Source organism: Thermobia domestica, chromosome 2 (genome assembly GCF_964235325.1).
Source record: "Thermobia domestica chromosome 2, izTheDome1.hap1.1, whole genome shotgun sequence".
NCBI lineage: Eukaryota > Metazoa > Arthropoda > Insecta > Zygentoma > Lepismatidae > Thermobia > Thermobia domestica.
The window spans coordinates 13,639,503-13,662,137 of record NC_137455.1 but is presented as its reverse complement, the minus strand read 5'-3'; the positions used below and the strand labels follow the sequence as shown (position 1 = coordinate 13,662,137).

At 38.2% G+C, this 22,635-nt stretch overlaps 1 protein-coding gene across 6 annotated transcripts in view; it reads right to left on the bottom strand.

The window, feature by feature from the left end:
- Nucleotides 1-22,635, bottom strand: part of LOC145670229 (putative peptidase C1-like protein F26E4.3) — a 402,759-nt gene that overhangs the window by 125,368 nt on the left and 254,756 nt on the right. For 2 of the 6 annotated variants that reach the window (XM_081738629.1, XM_081738622.1), the window contains exon 1: nucleotides 7,846-8,082. The exons of the other annotated variants lie outside the window; for them this stretch is intronic. Coding sequence is in view for 1 of the 2 variants with exons in the window: in XM_081738622.1 (XP_081594748.1) it covers nucleotides 7,846-7,863 (18 nt within the window). In the remaining variant the exon portion in view is untranslated. Of the gene's footprint in view, nucleotides 1-7,845; nucleotides 8,083-22,635 lie in introns of those variants that run through there. 6 annotated transcript variants of the gene reach the window in all.

The following is a 22,635-nucleotide window of genomic DNA, read 5'->3' as shown; positions in this document are numbered from 1 at the left end:
GTCTAATATACACACGAAAAGCATAGCAAATATCTAATATACACATGAAAAACATAGCAAATGTCTAATATACACACGAATAACATAATATACACATAACATATATAATCCCACGCGTGTACAATCAACTGTGAGATGAGGCTGACACTGGCAGTTGCATGGGAGAAACGCGGCAGTTGTCGTCAGCACAATGCCCCCTATCGTTAGCTTCAGCACAGTGGATGAATCAAGGTTAGTCAACCGGAGCTTTAAAGCGATCTACCGAATTTATCCCCACGAGCGACTAGTAGCTCACGATCGACGGTTTGGTGATCACTATGCCACGACAATTGTAAATGGTCGACTGAAAATGATCCAGTCACGACAGTGGTTGGTTCTTAATCAATCTCCAAGGCAGTTTCCAAAAGTCCAACATGTTATTGTTACTGGTATCCGTCATGCATTTCTCCATTGAGGCAAAATTATTACTGCGGATCGTCACAGTGCTGAACTTCATGAAACCAGGCACGTAGCCAGGATTTCGTAAAAGGGGGGGGGGGTCGTGATATGAAATACTGTGGTCATCACACCAGGAGCTCAATAAATCTAAACTATTTTACTGGCAACATATTATATTGGTTAGTTAGGAAAATAAAATAGGATATGTTAGTAAGTATTTTAATAACAAACTATGAAGAAATCTCGAGTAAAAGAATAAAAAAAATATTGAAAAAGATTTTACAATATTTACGTTCCTTCCTTTGTTCATTCAAATATAACAATTTTCGTTTCATTATGACCTTAACTATTATAAAAAAGTACGTATCCACTATTATAAGAAGTACATATTCAATAACGTCTTGTAAAATATTTTATAATATCTGCGTTCCTTTTTCTGTTGAATCAAATGTTAACAGAAGTTTCTTTCCACATAACTTTTTGTTTTCGTTATTCCGTCAACTACTGTCTGTTCCAAATGACAGGTTAAAGGAGCAGTAGAGAACTGTTTCTGAAATAACGTGTTCGACACTGAAGAGAAGTGATGGCGAAAAATTGGCTAAAAGAATGTCCACACTTACAGAACGGCAGTATGCTTTCGGAAGCTTGAAATTTCCCTAACTATACTAAACGCAATGTTAACTTGAGAGCCGCATCACAAGCGCATTAATACATGTCGGCGCGCGAAACTTTTCACAGGAAAGCCTTTGTATCTGTGTGTGTGTGTGTGTTTTGGTTTGGCTCTCAATCGCCAGGGTTTCAACTGGCGCTGCTCTGGGTTTCAGCTGATATAAGCGGAGCGGTGATTTCTCGTCCTTTACCTGCCGCTTACGAAAAGTATGTTTCTTGGTTTATTTGTTTTAATAATTCATGAAGACACGACAATAGTAATAAATGTATTGGAAATTCGCACCTCATGTATTTGCAATCCTCACAATTAAAACCCGAGAGCATGAAAACTATTTTGCTTTTTCATTTCAATTGATTAAGGTAAGAAAGGATAAGAAATGAAGTTATTCTCATATATCTACCTGGAAAAGGTCAATCATAAACAAAAACATACGAGCAGCCACCCTCCCACACAATAAATTAACAATACAATTTTTTTCTCAAAGCACAGCTACTCTACATTGGCACTGAGTAAACCACAGCGAACTGGCAACAATCATATCAACAATTTCTTCAATAGTTTTGTCTGCATATTTTACTCTTAGTCGAGCGTAGAAATTGATGACAATTTTCTTTGCTTGACTTTAAAGAGGTTTCCCTTCCTCGTGTTTGCGATAATACTGAGATGATAATAATTCGGATTCATTCATATTTTCAACTTCGCGCTTAACACTCTTCATTGTTTCAGTTTCTGTACATGCACGTACCCACTCTAACGCAAGCGCGAAGGCGATATTTGGCAGAGCAGTGTTACCCTCTGCACAAAAATTGCAGAAGTTACACGTGAGTTCCGTTCTTTCTTTTGTTTCATTTGTCAGCAGGCAAAGAAGTTTCTTACGGGGTAGCTACTCTATTTAATTTATATATCATATAAAAATATTAAGCCATTTCCTATCCATTGTGGACGGTTTCTAACATTGATCAATTAACTAATTTTAGTGGTCTTCTGTTTTTGATATAAGATTTTTCAAGTTTATAATCTTGCAACACTTCCAAGAGACTCGCATCTTAGCTGCCGGCTTTTCACTCCTTTCTTTCCTTCTCTCTTTCCGATTCTGAGTCGTGACGTCATTTTCATAACCCGTTACTAATAAATGTAGTATCTTTTATTTTAAATATTGTTTCTGTACTGACATTTTTATATACTTGAACTCAATTAGCTCTTTGAATTGATCTCCTAAGTAATGTTTTACGTGTGTAACGTGAGGAACTATGTAATGTGCGCGGAGTCGCCTGAATTGAAGCTGCGTATCTCGGCTATCAGGATAAGGTCGCTGCGAGTATAGTAGCAGAAACTCGGTGAATTCCGTAACTTTTCTAGAAATTTCAAATTTCCTGACCTTTCCAGGATATTCCGCTCATTCGCCACCATGTAATGCAAATAATACAAATCTCCTCATAAGAAAGAGTAACCAAACGCTTGTTTTAGCTTTTTATTTTTAAGGCTGATTTTTCTTTTTCTCGTTTCGTTTCGTTTTTGTTTCATCCTTTACTATTTTTTTTTTCATTTCTGGTTTCAAAGGAGTGTCCGGACCCCCGCTCCCCCTTGGCCAAGGGTGCCGATTTTTCTGTAAATTTGGGGGGCCTATTCAGATGCAGAAGGTATATATATGAAGATTTTAAGACAGATTGCACTCAAATTATGCCAAATATTGTATATTCATAAATACAATAGTGGGCCCACATGAGCTTTGGAGAGCCCGGGCCCCCTCGGCCCCCCGGGATCGGTGCCCTTGCCCTTGGCTACGTGTCTGATGAAACGCACCGCAAGTTTGTCCGCAAGCATCCAGAAATGTCTGGAAGCGAACAGGAGGCTTCCAGATGGATTTGTACTTACGGTCTTCATCAATAGCGTAGCTATATAGGACGAAAAATGATTTTTTTCAATTTAATATCCCATGATTAAAACAAATGAATGATGATGAAAGAATTGTGGATTAAGAATGTGGGAGGAAACGGGGGTATCTCGAGAAAACCCACCGACACGATGTGGTCCACCAACAACTTACTTGCTCGGAGATCGAACCAGAGACTGGACGCGCCAGACGTAACTGCTCTAGCTCTATATAGGACAAGTCTTCAGTTTAAATGAAATGGAATTTGAACCACTGTAATGCATTCGACGCTCTCTCACTGCGAACAGAATCAGAGACCTTCGTACAACAAAGTCACGCGCACCAATCACTTTTTCTTTAAAGTTCGCCCTCACCGGGATTCTTCAACTTCATTGTCTTCGATCCATGTTTTATATTCTAAATTCAATATAACCCAATTCAACACAGACACAAACACACAAATTTCCAAGATAAATAAAAACGTTTTTTCAGATGGACTCGAACCCACGACAGAGAAAATGAAATGAAATGAAAATTTTCAGTTTTACGTCCCACAGTAATACCGGTTGGGCTAAAGGAGACAGTGATGATGAGAAATGAATGAAATGGTGGAATGAAGAAAGTGGGAGGAAACGTGAGAACCCCGAGAAAACCCACGAGAACGGGCGCGAGCTGGGATCGAACCAAGGACCCCAAGCGCCGGAGGTGAACGCTCTACCACTGAGCCACCGCGCCCCCTCTCACGATAGACAGGCGAATCATAATTGATCGAACGATTCACACCATTCGGCTAGAGAGACAAGGTAAGAAGAGTTCAAGAAAACCCAATAATACGAAATTCAGCAGCACAATCCCGGACAGATGAAGATCGAGCCAGCATCGCTCCGCATCTGAAGTGAAATCTCTACAGCGGTGTTGTCCAGTTGTTGTCGGTTTAGGAAACGGAATCTTTGACTTTAACGTTTGACGATTATTCCCTTTAGGCTAACGGATATAGATGATTAAGGCAAGTGAATGATCATGGAAGTTGAGTTGAGTTGATTTTGAGTTTAACGTCCCGTTCAGCAGCGAGGCTATATGAGACGTGGACCTACTGATTAACGTGGAATCCGAACCACATGAGCTCCCGCCGGGAATGATCATGGAAGAATCGGTAGAATGGGAAAGTGGGAGAAAACGAGAGTATTCCGAGAAAACTCACGAGCACGATGCTGTCCACTGCAAATTTACTTGGCCAAAGATTGAACCAGGGACCCCACGCACCAGAGGTAAGCACTTTACCACTGAGCCACCGTGTTCCCTCCCCTTGTTGGTTTAGAGATTAGATTTCCTTTACAGCTCAGATTTTATGAGATGTAAGGCTTACACTTAATGTGAGATCCGAACCACCTCACATATGCTTCTATCGAAAATCGAACTACGTCGATACGCTCATTTGAAGTTTAGCGTCTCTTTCAGCATTTTGCCCTTAAAAAGCGGCTTAAAACACAAGAAAATCTCTAAACGTGGAGCCATTTACATTTGTTTTGGATGGCTTATGTAACTTGAAACTTACGTTAGTTAAAACCTAAATTTAATACCTCATCTCCAAGTGACATAGAAAACATTAGATTTTGCTTGGTCTGTATTTTACTTTAGCACAAAATTGTATAAATGTTTTCGCATGAACCCGGTGTCTATAAGCTAGACTATATGAGACGTGCATCTACAGCCTAACGTGGGATCTGAACCACATGGACTACTCCTTCCACTGGGAATTGAACCCGAGTCTTCCACCAGACACGTAACTAGAGGCTAGCCAAGGGGGCTGAGACTTGCGGAAACTTTTAGTTATTTGTTCATAAGTATGTATGAATAACGTAAGGTGAACGCAAGTTTCCCCCCGAAAATGGTCTCATCCCCCTGTTTAAGTGTTCTTGCCACGGGTGTCTCCCATGCCAAAGGCATGTATGCAAACCATATAGCCACGGAAAACCGAACTACGATTGACAAGTTTTCGAAGTAAAATAATAATAATAATAAATTAATTAATTAATTAATTAATTAAAGAAAGAATGGAAGGAAACGAAATCGGCAGATATTTCGTGTCGGACGAACAATTTTATACTATATTAGACATGCACAAACACAAAAGTGAAATCAAATGAATTCTTTGAGTTTTACGTCCTTCGTTCATGCTAGGCTAAAGGAGACTCTGATGATGAGAAATGAATGAAATGGTGGAATGAAGAGAGTGGGAGGAAACTGAGAATTCCGAGAAAAACCACGCGCACGGTACTTGTGCAGCACAAAGTTCAGTTGGCGCGAGTTGGGATCGAGCCAGGGACCAGAGATGAATACTGTGCCACTGAGCCACCGTGGCTCCTTGCAGAAACACAAAAATGCCACCTTAACTTCTCTTGTCTCACTACTCTTGCCTAAATGATACCTTCACATCTATTACCTGCAACAGTTCATTTCATTTACGCACAATTTCTAAAAATAGTATACACACTTCATTTGATAATTTGTTATCACTATCAATTCAGCTTCCACTAAAATCCCCTCAAGTATTGTTGTGTGAATCTGTCCAAGAATTTTTCATAGTCGAAAAAAAATCATTCGACCACACATTAATCACCGGAGCTGGAGCAGACAGCACAAATTCTACAATACTACAAAATTTAGTGCCTGGAATCGGCTTTCTCTCTCTTCAAAACGGATCGTTAGTGGCAAATTTTTCGTAATTATCCTGATAATTTTGGTATTTTGAGGAAAAAGTGTCCTTTTCAAAGCATTGAAAGCTGCAAGAAACCAATTTTACAACGGTGCTCCACTTTGTGTGTGTGCATATGTTCTAATTGAAATGAATATTCCCTGAAGTGTTCTGCTTTTAGTGTTTTTCGTTGTAAACCGAGTTTATGAAGGACTTTACCTCGTGGGCCGAGTTCGATTCCCGGTGGGAGCACTTGGTCGGGAAAGTGTAAAACGCTTTTTCGGGCCAGCTACCATGAATGAGGTTTTCCTCATTCACACCAGGCAAATGCCAGGGTGGTACCTAACTTATAGGTCCCAGGCCGCTTCCTCTCTTCCCTTTCCCCGGATTGCGTGCTCGCCGTGACGTCATCCCTCAAAACGTGAAGGGCTAAATGGCCTTAGATGCCGAAAGCCCAGAAATCTAAATCCTAAATCCTAAATTCCCTGTACTTTGTGGGCTCCGAACTATGACCAGGGTTTGAATTCGTTGCAGTCAACGAGTGTACAGACTATCGTGAAAGATCCAAGTCGTATAGGCCAAGAGAGTAGTCAAGACGACTGTTGGATTGAATTTCTTTTATTATCAACATTAGAAATTTCATATAAACAATTCATAGGTGAATGGAAACAGAGATGTGAGCTTTCTCGCGGCTAAGCGGTTAGCGTACGCGTCTCTGGTGTAGGAGACCGGGGTTCGATTCCCGGAAGGAGCTCATGTGGTTCGGATCCCGCGTTAAACTGTAGGCCCATGTCTCATATAGCCTCACTGCTGTAAGGGATGCTAAACTAAAAGTCAAATCAAATCAAAGCAGAGATGTTCTTTTTCTATGACAAAGTCGGGATTCTCTCGATGACAACGGGACGGTTGCCAACTCTAAATCGAACCCAGAACTTTCGCCTCAAAAACAAGAACGTTGACCATTTAGCTACGTCAGAACTCAAAATGAAACCTGAAATGTAACATCCTATGGCCTATAAAAGTTCCATAATAAAATTATGATTGAAATGACGTGACCGTTCAAAGAAAACAGAACACCGAAAAAAAAAAAAAATCACAATCAGCAAAATTCAAGTTGTTGACACTGGACGGAAACCAATGTTGTGGTGAACAAAACTCCAAATAAAATCTCACAGCCATCTAAACAGGACTCTCGATTAGTTAAGAAACAGTCACGATTATTAGCTTTGATGTTCACGATGCTCATTCAGTTTCCGAAGAAGTTCAGTCCAAAGTGACAGGACTGCCCCGTGGTTGAAGCAATTCAGGCGGTAGCTCCCAAGCTCCGAGCCATAGGAAGAAGGTTTTCAGGAAAGGATTACTATATCAAATTCATTCCAGGGGCTCAAAATATTTAGAAATGACGAAACATTTTTTCAGTCACTTTATGACTTTACACTATTAATTTGTTGTAGTTTAACGCCCCTTTACTGCACCCAGGCTATACGAAACGGGGATCTACAGCTTAAGGTGGAATCCGAACCACCGCAATGCATTCAATTGATTTTTTTAAATTAACGCCCCTTTTAGTGGCGAGACTATATGAGACGTGGACCTACTGATTAACGTGGAATCCGAACCATATGAACTCCCACCGGGAATCGAACCCGGGTTTCCCACGCCAAAAGCACGTACGCTGACCACTTAGCCATGAAGAAGCTCGTAGTGCATTCAAATTTATAGGCTGTCTACCTGGAATTCAAAACCAGGACCTCGTGGACCAGAGGGGCGCGCGCTAGTCACTACACTACACCAGCGGGTAGGGATGTATGTTATTAATTTCGCGAGGTGTACTCCTAGTGGGTCATCATTAGCACTGATATAAGAAAGTCGAAGTTGGTTCAAAGTAATTTATTAATGCTGGCTATGGAATTCTATGGAATTCTCACCTACATCACTGAACCGGCAACTTAGTTTCGCTCAAAGTTCCACAAATCGACGAGACGGACCTTGTATGATGGGTCAAGCTTAAACAAATACCACTCATTAAACCTAACTAATTACAATTAGTTTATACGTTGATAGATCAAAACTATTCTCGCAAGTTCCAGATTCGAAGCCGGGTCATAGAATAAAGTTTATGATTCTGTAGTGCTTTTTAAGAAAGAAAACAAGAAAAAAAAAGCTTACCTTGCGTTCTCCGATCATTCAGTATTTAACGAGCACTAATATTTGTTTTTACAATGACCGCTTCTACGCGCGGAAAATACACATCACACACACACACACATACACTTACAGTAAATGTAAGAACACACACTACTACGACGTTCGTACGACGGCTTCCGATTCGAGCAGTACTACTGTGGAAATAGCAGACGAGATACGCCGGTTGCCGCACGCATGCGCTCGAATCGGCAAAGAGAAGATTTTTGTCCCGTTTGCAGCATCCAGTACCACATATATACCAAACCAATTACCGTCCACGTTCAGTTCAGTTGAGAAGTTGCAGGGTATTTTTTAATTTTTTTTTTCACGCCTACGCTATCAATATTACGCGTGTTCCTTAATAAATTACTTACAACTTCCCCTATCTCCCCCTTCCCCTCAGTCTTCCTGCTGGGTGACTGTTTCAAGTACCATTCATTTCTCACACACTGGCATCACTCGCGAAAAGATTAGTCATACGAAACAACTTGTTACGTTCGCTCGCACATACAAGATAACGACAGTTCATGCTTTCGTCCTTTCTGTCAGCTGTCACTTATGTGTTTATGGCACGCGGCCGTAAACAGGAAAAAAAAAAAGTAATTCTCTTTTACCAGGAACTCCCCAGGAAAAAAGCCCTTCCTTACTAACCAAATCAGAGGAGTGATCCATTTGGTGGTGTACGCTGAAAGAAATATAATAAATGAAAAAAATAAAAAAAGCGATTTTCAGAAAAGGTCAAACAACTGATTCATACTATCAAAAACATGTCTTCCTCCTTGCTTTTCCTTCGAACTCTTAAAACGTATGCATGGTGCATTGCCAGACTATTGACATTTTAGAATCATGTACGATTACGCATCTTTTCGGACGACTCATAGAAACACACGCATACTTGGAAATTGAGAGGGTATCATTACCAAATATTGCCCTGACAAGTTCACCGGATCTTTGTATGTATAGATCCAGCTAAATCAGTAGATTTTTTCGTATCTCTAACCTTGCTTTTGTATTCGCGTGCTCATTATCCAGATTTAAGCTAAGCTTAATGCAAATTACAGGTAATTGTATAAAAAAATAAATTATAGTATTTGTTACTTAAGAATTATGAAAATAAAACAATGAACAACCCAGTTTTTATTATAAACAGAAGGACCCTGCTATGAATCGAATAGCTTATATCAATGTTACAGTTCGCATGGGAAAACTACTCGTGTTATAGGTCTACGTACTATAGTATAATGAGGGATTTCTCAACCTGCGGATAGTGAAATGAATTAATGGGGGTCGCGAATGTAAGGTTTCGCAACCTGCGGGTGTATGCTGTAACTCATGGAGAGTCAGTCCTCCCTGCTGGCTTAGTGGCTAGCGCTCGTTCCTTTCGTGCATATGGTCCAGGATCCTATTCCTGATGGGAGAGTACAAAAAATAATGTTACCATCATTCAGTTTCGATACTTCTTTAGCCTAAAGGGCGTAACCATGAAACATTAAAGTTAAAAAAAAGAGAGAGAGATTAGCAAGTTCCTTTCAAAAGATAGGCCTATATGGTTGCACAACGTGTAAGGACAAAACATCTGTTGCACATTGCTGGATGCTTAGTACATCACTTATTAATCCATAGTGATGGTTTTCCTCGATGGAGAAAGACACTGGCGTCTCTGACATGTAAAAATTGGAGGGTGGGACATCAAATAAAATACCTGACCCATTCCTGTTTATTATCTTTGATTCCATTTGTTACCTTTCTGTTTACCTTCACGGACCCCTGAGACATATCAAGAACTCTGTTATAATTGTTTCACAGCCTGAATATTATATTCCAAATAAATATAATTATTATCATTATTTATATGTTATACTGTCGTTAGTAAACAAATTAAGATAGAATATTGAATATTTTGTACTTCAAAATTTTTTTTAGGAGGGACACTTTCCCCTCGTCCCCCCGCCAGAGACACCAGTGGAGAAAGACATGGTGGATCACCCACACCATAGAACACCATATAAGCTACTGATCGTTCGCGATTGTCCTAGTAGAATCATTTTTCAACACAAGTGACAAATCCGATGAACGGCATTCCTTGCTGGACGGCATGAACGGCATGGACCAACTCATGAAACATCCATGAGGCCAATTTTTTCACCTTACCGAGTATACAGTGCAGTGGCCCCAGTGACAATAGTATGATGTATGCCTAGCTCGCCTGCAATTGTACCTATGGACACTTATCCGAAAGTCCGTTCTGCACTGTTTTTAAAGAAGTTGATCATAACATGCTGTTGTCCGTGGTCGCGGGGCTCATTTTTGTATGTTGTGTCACTAGTAGAGACCTGCACGGGCCGGGCTTGGGCGGGCCGATACTGCTTTCTCTTCAGGTCGGGCCGGGCTGGGGCCGATTAATTGCAATTCTTTAATAATTATTGACTTTCGTTAAACGATAATTGGATTAAAGCCAAACGTTGAAGAAGTGTGCCCGTGAAAATGTTACAAAGAATAGAATAGCTATTTATAGTTTGTGTTGCTTATCGGCTCCACTTTCACTATACAGGATTGCAGGCATTGCGCGGTAAATTGAGTTCTGGCCTTGACCTTCACTGAACCCAAAATATGACAAGAAGAGGTGGTTTGCCTGTCGCTAAACAATATTGCCATCTTCACTTTATGCTAAAAATCAATTAAGTAAGATTTTTGTTACAGGAAATGGAGTTCTTGTTCTCTCGATGACAGGCAAAGTTCTAGGAGGCAATGGTACCATTCGGGAGGCAAGCGTCAGGTTGTGAACCAGAGTTTAGAAAATGTTTCTGAGGGTTAGGTCAAGTTTAATACTAAATTTTGAGAAAGATTGGGGCTCGAGCTATTTTTTTTTAATTTATCGGGCCGGGGTCGGGCCAAAAACTTTTAAAATTTATCGGGCACGGGCCGGGCTTGGGCCAAGAATTTAAAAAAAACTTATCGGGCTGGGCCGGGCTTGGACCGAAAATCTGCAGATCTTTTCAGGCCCGGGCTGGGCCGGGCCTAGGTACATTCGGGCTGGATTGGGCTCGGGCCGAAATATTCGGCTCGCGCAGCTCTCTAGTCACTATCGCGAAATTTGATAAATAAATAGTGCATTCATTCACTACTTCCAGTCCCAAATGCAACTGTCAAAGTTTCTCGTGGCTAAATGTGCCCAATTTACCGGTTTGAATTCCTCTAAGAAAACCACTCGTTTTATTATTATTATTATTATTATTATTATTATTATTATTATTATTATTATTATTATTATTATTATTATTGAGCAACACACTGCCTTTTTACTGACTAGACACCCTAACAAGTTTTCTGAACGTATACGGAGATTGTTACGTCGAACGTGCAATCTCGGGTCATCCACGTGGTGATTCCACCAGATGTAAGTTAGAATATTTCAATTGTACCACTCCAATATTTCCGGTTGTTGTACTGCCCAGGTTCGAATCCCATAAGATGTAATCATTATACTGAAAAGAAAGCTTAAACTCTAATTGCTTAAGAAACTTAAGAAATCTTAAGTCCTAAACTCTAAATCTTAAATCTAAATAATCATTAAGATTTTTTTGGATTATTACTGAATAAATTTTTAAATAATTATACTGCCATAAAACATGATTTGATACTTTATCTCAGTGTTTCCCAACCTTTTTCAACTTGCGGCACACTACGTGTGTAACTTGAATTCTTGCGGCACACTCATAGATATTATTATTATTATTATTTGCAAATATAAAATACCATGGTAATTTTTTTCTGTGATTACTGATCTCCTTGTCCCAGAGATGAAAGCTCGATTACTGGTTTTCCCCTATGCTAATTCATTGTGCTTATTTTTTTTATTCTAAATTTAAAATAGAAAACAATTGCAATGAAATATGGGTCTCAGATTTTTAAAAATACGCTTTCTTTTTCGAAAACTGTACCCAACCTTTCACTAAGAACGAAGATCACTAAATAACGAACGAACAAACAAATGTCTTGTACTTTTAACTTTGCTGTTTTAACCAAAACCGGTGCATATTATTTCAGTCACACAGCTTGCGATGCGTCGAAGTCAAAACACAGCTGTTGAACAAAGTGTTGTTCTGTTATTCACGTGCGAAAGTGTTCTACGAACGTTCACTTGACGCGTACCGTACAAGTGCTTTCATTTCTCGGTATTAGTATGACTCTCAATTGAAGCGTAAAATAGCAGCTAACCGTGGAAATGTGTACGAGGCGAAATACTGTCTGCTACACAGTAATAGATATATAATAATATATTACAATTACAGTAATTTTTTCTGATAGAAATTGATAGTAATGTGATATACAAAAATATACATTTTTTCCTATGTTTTGCAATTTGGTTGCTATAGAGTTAATAATTTTGTTTCGATTTTCTCGCGGCGCACCAGCGGTCCATTCGCGGCACACCGGTTGCGAAACGCTGCTTTATCTATTGGAGAATGGCTCATAAACAGATAATGCTTAGTGCAGTGTAATAACATTTTCAAGACTAACTAACCAAAATTACCCCTAAATTTTGTCGTATAAATATGTAGGTAGCCTTTTTAACACTTTGTGTCCCGTTGGTTACGCCATGAAACTTGTTTTCCATGAGACGATAAAAATTATTGTCTCGTTTCCCGTCTCAACCAGTGTTTTAGTGTTATTCATAGTATAGAAACTATACATTGATAAGTGTACGAACACAATGAAAAGCATTTATCTACGTTTAAAAATGCGCACGTCATTACCCAATATAGTCCATTAATAAATACGATTTTAATGTTGTTATATCACACATTTCGTGGATCTCTTATGATGTGGAAGAATTATGACAACTTTTAGACGAAATTAAGAAGAAAATCAAGCCATAAATTTTGTAAATAAATTTTAAAAAACGAAACGATAAGAAAAAATCGAGATGAGACGAAAATCTCAAGAATCAAGATGAATTAGAAAAAAAATGTTCGATAATCGAGTTGAGAAGAGAGGAGACTTGTTCAAAATTTACAAGAACTAAACAAGAAAATCTTATTTCTCGTCTCGTCTCGTGGGTCAACATTAACGTAAAAACATATTGCAGAACTCATTACTTCTTTTATGTGCTGTACGGAAATGCCACTGTTATTAAGAATATTAAGATAAACCACAATACAACAACAATAGTGAAAAATTATAAATATATCTTTTAGTAAGAATCTTCTTAATTAAATATACATCAAAAATTCTTTTTTTTTCATAATAATATTTATATGCATGGTCCTTAAACGGTTACAGGACTTATTCTATTATTAGGAATTAGATTTCTGGGCTTTCGGCATCTATGGGCATGTTAGTCCGTCACTAGGATTAGGATTAGGAATTAGATTTCTGCGCTTTCGGCATCTATGGGCATGTTAGTCCGTCACTAGGATTAGGATTAGAAATTAGATTTCTGGGCTTTCGGCATCTATGGGCATGTTAGTCCGTCACTAGGATTAGGATTAGGAATTAGATTTCTGGGCTTTCGGCATCTATGGGCATGTTAGTCCGTCACTAGGATTAGGATTAGGAATTAGATTTCTGGGCTTTCGGCATCTATGGGCATGTTAGCCCGTCACTAGGATTAGGATTAGGAATTAGATTTCTGGGCTTTCGGCATCTATGGGCATGTTAGTCCGTCACTAGGATTAGGATTAGGAATTAGATTTCTGGGCTTTCGGCATCTATGGCCACGCTAGCCCGTCACGTTTGAGGGAAGAAGACGTCCCTCAGTGATCACACTATTCGCAGAAAGGGAAGGAAGAAAGGATTAGGGAAGGAAGGAAACGGCCTGGCACATATAAATTAGGTACCATTACGGCATTTGCTTGATGTGAACGAGGAAAACCCAGGAAAACGTCATTCATGGTGGCTGGCCTGAAAAAAACTTTTACACTTCATCGGCCGATTGTCAACACCGGGAATGGAACCCGGAACCGCTCGTACTGGAGTTATTCTCTACCTGCAGATAGCTTCATTTCCATTGTTTCTCTCTCTGTTTGTTATTGCGCTATCGAGATCTGAAACCCAGGGATAAATATGAATAATCCTGTACAATGAGGTTTTTCTTAATACGAAGCTTTAGTAGCAATTCAAAACTCATGAAACATTTGTTTAATGAATTATCTTTAATGTTTTGAATATCAAAGTGCGTTTTTAATATCCACACTTATGTCACTGATAACTCAGTAAAAAATATCTATCCATATGAGTCATACATGAGTCGATGCTGTAATCCCTATTACGGTTCAAACGTGAAAAGTGTTCTGCAAAGCCCTGTAATAGATTAGAAGTTTTCATAATGGATAACGGGATACAATATTGATACCAAGATCTTGCACTTTGTGAGATGTAGATCACATGATTTAATACATAATAATATAATTTTCTTTTATAACGATAAATCGGGACTTTCCTCGACTTATCCTTATAAACGATAAGTATTACGTCACCTTTACATCCAGTACATAACACTTTTGTGTACTGGATATAACATTGGCGCCAGGCTTTCTGCTAGATTTTTTTTCCGGGAGGGGGGGAGACAAAATGTGATTGCCTACACTGATGTACTTCTGCTGAAGGACGTGCGCTTCATAAAACTAATACCAATTTAATTTATTTTAGCTCCGGGGGAGCCGTTGTTCATCTCCGGGGAACTATTTATTCCCTATTAAGGGTCTACACTACAACAAAATTAAACTACCGCTAATTTTAGAGTTTTTCTGTAATATCTTAAAAAAAAAAATTCGAAAAGCGGAAACCTAGTGAACTAGACAATAGGATTTTACATGTGATACCGTTATCACAACTCACCTATCTGCTTTCGATTTGGAACTGTAAATAGATTTAGCATTTTTTGCGGGTTCTGTAAATAGCGGAATACCAAAATCAGATAGGTGAATTGCGGTAAAGATATCACATGCAAAATCGTATTGTTTAGTTTACTACGTTTCTATTTTTCGAATATTTTTATTTTGTTTTGAAGATATTACCAAAAAAAAAAAACTCTAAACTTAGCGGTAGTTTAATTTCGCTGTAGTGAAGACCCTGGAAGAAACACTGATTGGAAACATATTGAGGGACAGCCTCCAATTCCACAAAAGGACAAAGATATATTCAAACATATTAACATCATTAGAAATTAATTAGACCATGTTCTAGGTTCAGTTTAACGTCGCACGTTTATGCCCGTTAGAATAAGGAAAACGGATGATTAAGGCAAGTGAATGATAATGGAAGAATGGTGAAATGAGAATGTAGGTGGAAACGAAAGTAATCCGAGAAAATACACGAACACGATGTTGTCCACCACAAGCTTACTTAGCCGGGATCGAACTAGGGATCGCACGCACCAGAGTAGTATTGATTTAGTGTGGTATCCATCAAAAGACTTGCCGCGCCTTGATAAGATAGTTTATCGCTTGTTTAATTAAGGATAAGGCCAGATAGTGAGTATCGAAGGATGTGATGAAATAGGGTCAGGTTTTTTTTTTCCTGGAGATAGATGACGAAAGGAAAGGTTGAATGACCACTACGAAGGTCACAGTGGATGCTCCCTACCGCATGGTCCCTGGTTCCCAGCTTATGTAATGGTTCGTAATATGTAAAATATTACTCGTTGGTAAATATATGGCCCCTGGAAATGACCCCGAGGACCCATGGCCCCTACGCTTCATTAGAAGCTACCTGTTAAAAAGATGTGAACATATTTTAATGTTTCGTATAGCAAGCTATACTCATACACTATGTGTGTGAGCAGATAAAAGGAAATGGTTCCCAGGACCACAATGGATGACCCCCTCCCAGGACCCATAGCCCCTGTGCAGGAGCCACATTATTTATTCCTACGCTTCATTAGAAGCTACCTGTTAAAAAGATGTGAACATATTTTAATGTTTCGTATAGCAAGCTATACTCATACACTATGTGTGTGAGCAGATAAAAGGAAATGGTTCCCAGGACCATAGTGGATGAGCCCCCCCCCAGGACCCATAGCCCCTATGCAGGACCCACACGAACAGCATGTGAGAACAATAGAAGCTACCTGTTAAAAAAATAGGACCCATACGAACAGCATGTGAGCATCCCACGACTTGAACAACGTGAAAAGATAAAAATAAGCCCCTCCCCCTCCTACTCCCTCCTACAAGTATACTATTAAAAGGGTAATATTTATTAAAAACATTTTTCTTACTTGGAAGCTGAAGACTGACGTGCACAGACATCCTTACTTGAGAGCCGATGAAATTGAAATGAACGAGCGAAAAGCCGTTTGGCTTGGCTTTAGTGACGTCAAGATTAACTTTGTACCGTATCAGAATGATAAAACTGATTAACCTAGACTTTACTTATTTACAAGAAAGAGAGATTACTTGCAATCATTTACAAACATTTGTATGATTTGAACTTAATGAGAACTTTGAATAACAATCACGTGCAAGGTTAAAAACCTTTATTATTGACAACCATGAGTGATATCTAACAGAGTTAATCACAGATGGATCACGAGTTTATGTGTTCGAGTTTAATTGATACTGACGATAGAGAAAAAATAAATCGATAATCACGAGAACTGATGGGTTATTGAACGCTTGCCCTATTACAAACTGAACTTGTATTTGTAAATATATATATATATATATATATATATATATATATATATATATATATATATATATATATATAATCAATTTGGAAACGTTATTACTTAGAGATAACCAGAGAACGGCGAAAACATTTATTTTGTTATTACAATCTAATACGAAAAAAATAAACTGCAACTTTAGAGATTAATGCCTTGAACTGAGCAATTATTATTATTGTATGGATTCAATGTTCACAGTGAGAACATTGAGCATGCACCACCTATATGCAATAAAGCACACGGACTTATGGGAAAAAAATGGTTCCGCTTATACTAAATAAAGTACTTATATATAAATCCCTTTGCTCCCTTTTTCTATATATTATAATTGTTACTATTGAGAGTGCCTTTTATAGTAATTAATTGTGTGACTGCGTGTGCGTGTTTGCGATTTCTAAAAAAGTTTGGACGACAAGCGAAAATTGTAAGATATTATTGTAGTTGATGTATATATCCACACATATTCACTGACGCGCCTCTTGTACATTAATATTTAAACCTAGGGCTACCGAACAAATGTAAATTGTAATTTACTTTAAAAGTATAACACATAATTGTTAACGTACCACCACAAGCATTTACATTGAAACGTGAGAAAAAAGTGATTATTTGTAAAATATTTTGGCATTAATGCTACGCGTTTGTTTGAAATGCTATTAATGTTGCACGCTTACACGGAGATTTATTATAACAAGCATTTACGGAAATAATTTTAAAATGCTTTTGCTATGTAACACAGGTTGGCGACGCCTTTGTTATAATTGTACGTACGCGAAAGCGAAATAAAAATCACTGTGTTCACCTAACACATGTTGGTTGTACTTTTTAAAATTGCACTTATGCGAACGCGAAATAAAAATTACTGTGTGCACCTAGCACATATTGGTTGCACTTTTTACAATTGCACGTACGCGAACGCAAAATAAAAATTACTGTGTTCACCTAGCACATATTGGTTGTACTTTTAAATTTGTACGTACGCTAATACGGATATTTAACCCAGCAACTTATATTTGACAACGCGTTATAAAATAGTTCGTGTTACCGCGAACAAATTAGTTGCCTAGCACAAAAAATTAAATTGCCTATCTATTATTAAACTAAGCTAAGATGGTTAACGCGCCTTTACTTGAAAACCACATGGTTTTTACTAAGGTAACCTAAGATGCATATAGTCGCTAACGCGCCTTTACTGGGAAACCATATGGTTCCTTACTAAGCTATTGTAACGTAAACGTCGGTAACGCACCTTTACTGGAAAACCATATGATTTATTACTAAACTAACCTAAACTGGGTATACTTGCTAACGCTTCCCCATACTGTAACGTGACCATCGCTAACACGCCTTTACCGTATAACCTAACTTAACGCATCATCGTTCACCTTGGATAATTATTATTTTGTTTTAACTTGTTGCTACGCCATTGCTAATACTGAATAATTGCTTGGAAATGCACAATGGCTTTGCCCTGCCCTGCCCACTTGCTTGCGCGTTGACTTTACCCTACCCTGAACCAATTGTTTGCGCGGTGGCTTTACCCTACCCTGAACCACTTGTTTGCGCGTATGCTCTGCCCTGCCCTGCCCACTTGCTTGCGCGTTGACTTTACCCTACCCTGAACCACTTGTTTGCGCGGTGGCTTTACCCATACCCTGAACCACTTGTTTGCGCGTATGCTCTGCCCTGCTCTGCCCACTTGCTTGTGCGTTGACTTTACCCTACCCTGAACCACTTGTTTGCGCGTATGCTTTACCCTGCCCTGAACCACTTGTTTGCGCGATGGCTTTACCCTGTCCTGAACCACTTGTTTGCGCGTATGCATTACCCTGCCCTGAACCACTTGTTTGCGCGTATGCTTTACCCTGCCCTGACCTGCTTAAATGTTGGGAGGTATGTTTTTTTATATAGAATAAGCGCAACTGCTATGTATATACCCTAAACTTATTGTGGAAATAACTTAAATGTATACCGGCTGTGCCCCGCCCTCCCCACTTGGTTGCACGTATGCTTTACCCTGCCCTGCCCTGATTATAGTGGATCCGTATGCTTTCTTATATATAGATTAAGCGACACTGCCATGTATATACCTTGAACTTATTTGTGGAAATAACTTAAATGTATACTTGTTTTGCACGACCCCGCCCACATGAGGGTACGCATGGTTCTTTTTTATATAAATGGACACCGACTGCTACATGTTTAGAACTAATAAATGTAATTATTGTACGCATGCTTCCGTATAAATGCATGCACGTTTTTCCACATGGACACCAAGTACTACGCTTTAAACTATTTATTGTACGCATGCTTCCGTATAAATGCAAGCACGTTTTTTCACTTGGACACCATTTGCTAAACACGCTTTTAAAATTAATCACTGCTATATTTTTATGCACCTACATTAATAAATACAAAATATAATTTGATTTTAAAACAAGAAGAAAATCAACTTACATGTATTTATCCACTAATATTCACATGGCGGAAACACCGTTCTCATTACTGTGACCTACCATCATTTGCTTAACGCACATAAAAAAAACACTTATATTTTAATAATAATAAATTAAGCATTCATAAAATACTCTTAGGTTTACCAAATTATTTAATTTTTTTACGACGTGGAAATGTAAGCTGCATGCTCGCATGAATCACCGACATGTTGTTGCATACTTATGATTTCACCCACTAGGAGGCAGCACTAATGACGCGTTGCAATACCGTATCTAACTTTTTGCGATTTGCAAGTGTTCTTAGTATTTGAAATAACTTATTAATAATTGAAATAACTTATTAATAATTGTGTTTTCACTAAGAAATGGTAATTTTTATATTATAGTTTTAGTACATGTACGAAAAAGGTATATGTCTTGCCTAGTTTCTAAAATAAAAATAACTGAAAATATTGCGTTAACGCAAACCAGGATGGAAAGTGCAATACTGCATTGTGAATAATTATTGCGTTTAAAATTGCGAATGGACCCTTTGAGTTAACTTTATAGATTATTGCAATACTTATTTTATACACAAAATAGTAGACCACGGCTGATATTATGGACCATTTGCCTTTGTGTCTAACATTTTATGGAATGATGCCCCACTTATGATTTTTTGTACAATGTATAGCAATCCTTATAATATTTATTTAAACAGTATGTAAGACACATTGTGTTAGTAACAGACAAAATAGGGGGGCAAACTAAAAATAGTGAAGGGGGATACTAAAGACGGTCAGGGACTATTTCGGGGATAATCAAAGGGGGCAAACTAAAGATAGTGAAGGGGGTATACTAAAGATACATAAAGGATAGTTAACCCATACTAAGGATATTTAAAGGGTAGTTAGCCCACACTAAGGATATTCAATGACTATTTAGGGGATAATTAAAGGGTAGTTAGCCCATACTAAGGATATTCAAGGACTATTTAGGGGATAATTAAAGGGTAGTTAGCCCTTACTAAGGATATTCAAGGACTATTAAGGGATAATTAAAGGGTAGTTAGCCCATACTAAGGATATTCAAGGACTATTAAGGGATAATTAAAGGGTAGTTAGCCCATACTAAGGATATTCATGGACTATTTAGGGGGTACTTAAAGGGTAGTTAGCCCATATTAAGGATATTCAAGGACTATTAGGGGGTAATTAAAGACTAGTTAGCCCATACTAAGGATATTCAAGGACTATTCAGGGAATATTCAAGGGGGAAGCTTAATTATAGAGTACAGAATGAGGTCCTTTTCTTTTGCCATACTTAGATACAGAATAAATTTTTGCGGTGGGGCGCAGTAGAGAATGAGGACTTTTTCTTTTTGCTATATTTAGTTTGAGAATAAATATTGCTGTGGAGTGCAGTACAGAACGAGGGCCTTTTGTTTTGGTATATTTAGTTTGAGAATAAATATTGCGATGGACAGAATGCGCTTTAGGATATTTTACAATTGGAATAAGGCTACATACATGTGTACTGTTATTGGAAACACGTATAGAATGGGTCTTAGGATATTTCAGAATTTTGGAATAAGGCTACATAGATATGTACTGTTAATGCAAATGCATATAGAATGGGAATTGGAAAAAATGGGCAGAGACATATTGTTTTATGAAACCGTTTGCAGACGACTTAATACTATACTGAATGCTTTTGAATAAGGCCACTAAGTGGCAATACTTAACATGTCTGCGTGAAAACATGGGTGATCTTGTTGAATATAATTATATATATTAACATAATATTTTATTTGGCATTATTTTGTATGTCTAGCCATATTTGATTACAGTACTAAAGACGGAGTCTTGTTTTTGTACATCCATTACCGAAGAACTTAAGACATGAACTGAGGTTTAGCGCGCTTTGAAAACCCGGATGAATTGACCTTTGTACGATTAGGTAAACTTGTTGAACGACGAAACATCATGTGACGATGTGTAATTTTGAACATTGATACATGACTAAACATCATGTGACGATGAGTAATTTTGTCCATTGATACATGATTAAACATCATGTGATAAGTAATCGGAGTCATTGACGTATGACAAGTAATTGTAGCTACAACCGTATGAATAAGTAACATGTGATTGATAATTATCCACGTTTGATTATGCATAAGGTGAACACGTGATGGGATGTTCACCAACACATGAATAAGCATTATATGACACTGCCACAAGTAATTATGATTTCACATATTGTGAACATGTGATGGGAACGCTATGATAAGATATTATAAAAGAAACTGTTGACGTACGACGAAATAAGATAGATAGGGTATTGAACTTATATGATTAAAGAACCTTGTCACTAATTAAGATTGGCAGAGCGTTGAATACATAAGCGAGAGATTACCAATGATAAATAAAACTGAATTTAACATTATAGATGTTTTGAACTTTGAAAACTTGTTGTTTTTGAAATAATATTTGTTTTAATAGGTTGGTTTAAAATATCATGTGGTTTGAGTACAACATGATAACATATTGTTTACATGTTTTCCGTATATCATGTGCTTATGATTAAGGGTTGTTTTTGAAATTATATTTAAAAAAATATAATGATCATGTGATATGACGTTGGTGATAAAATGTTTCCTTATATACTGGGGTTTGAAGAGAACTTGTTCATAGAGTCATCAACGTTGTAGAGACGATTAAGAATTAAGTAGAGAGGCAGATTTGAGATGGATTCTAATATTGAACCGGCAATGAAGAAGTTTAAGTCTTTAGACTATTTTTCTGAAATTTTTATAGACGCTCCGCAATCTCCAGAAATAATTATTGAGGAGGAGATTATTGATCTTAGGGATGAACCGGTTTTAATTCCAACATCACCAGTGGGATCACCTTCAATATTGGGAGCCGGACCATTGTTTGGTACAACATTAAAAGTACCAGCAATGAAATGGACCTTAACGCTGGATGCTGAGGAAGAAGAAGAAGCAAGACCACCACCATCGATATATGTGGAGAATGAGGAAGCAAGACTCCCATCGCCAGATTTATTTATTGAAGAGGAGGAAGAAGAAGGAAGACCACCAGAACAACCACCATCGATATATGTGGAGGAGGAGGAGGCAAGACTCCCATCGCTAAATTTATTTATTGAAGAGGAGGAAGAAGCAAGGTTTCCATCATTATATGTGGATGCGGAGGAAGCAAGACCCCCATCACCAGATTTATTTATTGAAGAGGAGGAAGAAGAAGGAAGACCACAACCAATGATATATGTGAAGGAGGGAGAAGCAAGACCCCTATCACCAGATTTATTTATTGAAGAGGAGGAAGAAGCAAGGTTTCCATCATTATATGTGGATGCGGAGGAAGCAAGACCACCATTGCCAAGTTTATTTATTGAAGAGGAGGAAGAAGCAAGACCACCAATGTCATGTGTAAAGGAGGGAGAAGAAGTAAGGTCCCCATCGTCAGACTTATTTACTGATGTGGAGGAAGAAGAAATTCTTCGTTTATTTGAGGAGTTGGACGAATGTAAACCTGATACACCAATTGCAAGTGTTACACCATCACCACAAAAGGAACCAATGGATTTATCAGTGCGACGAAAAGAAAAGTGTGAGTGCGGTTTTGATATTGTGGACAA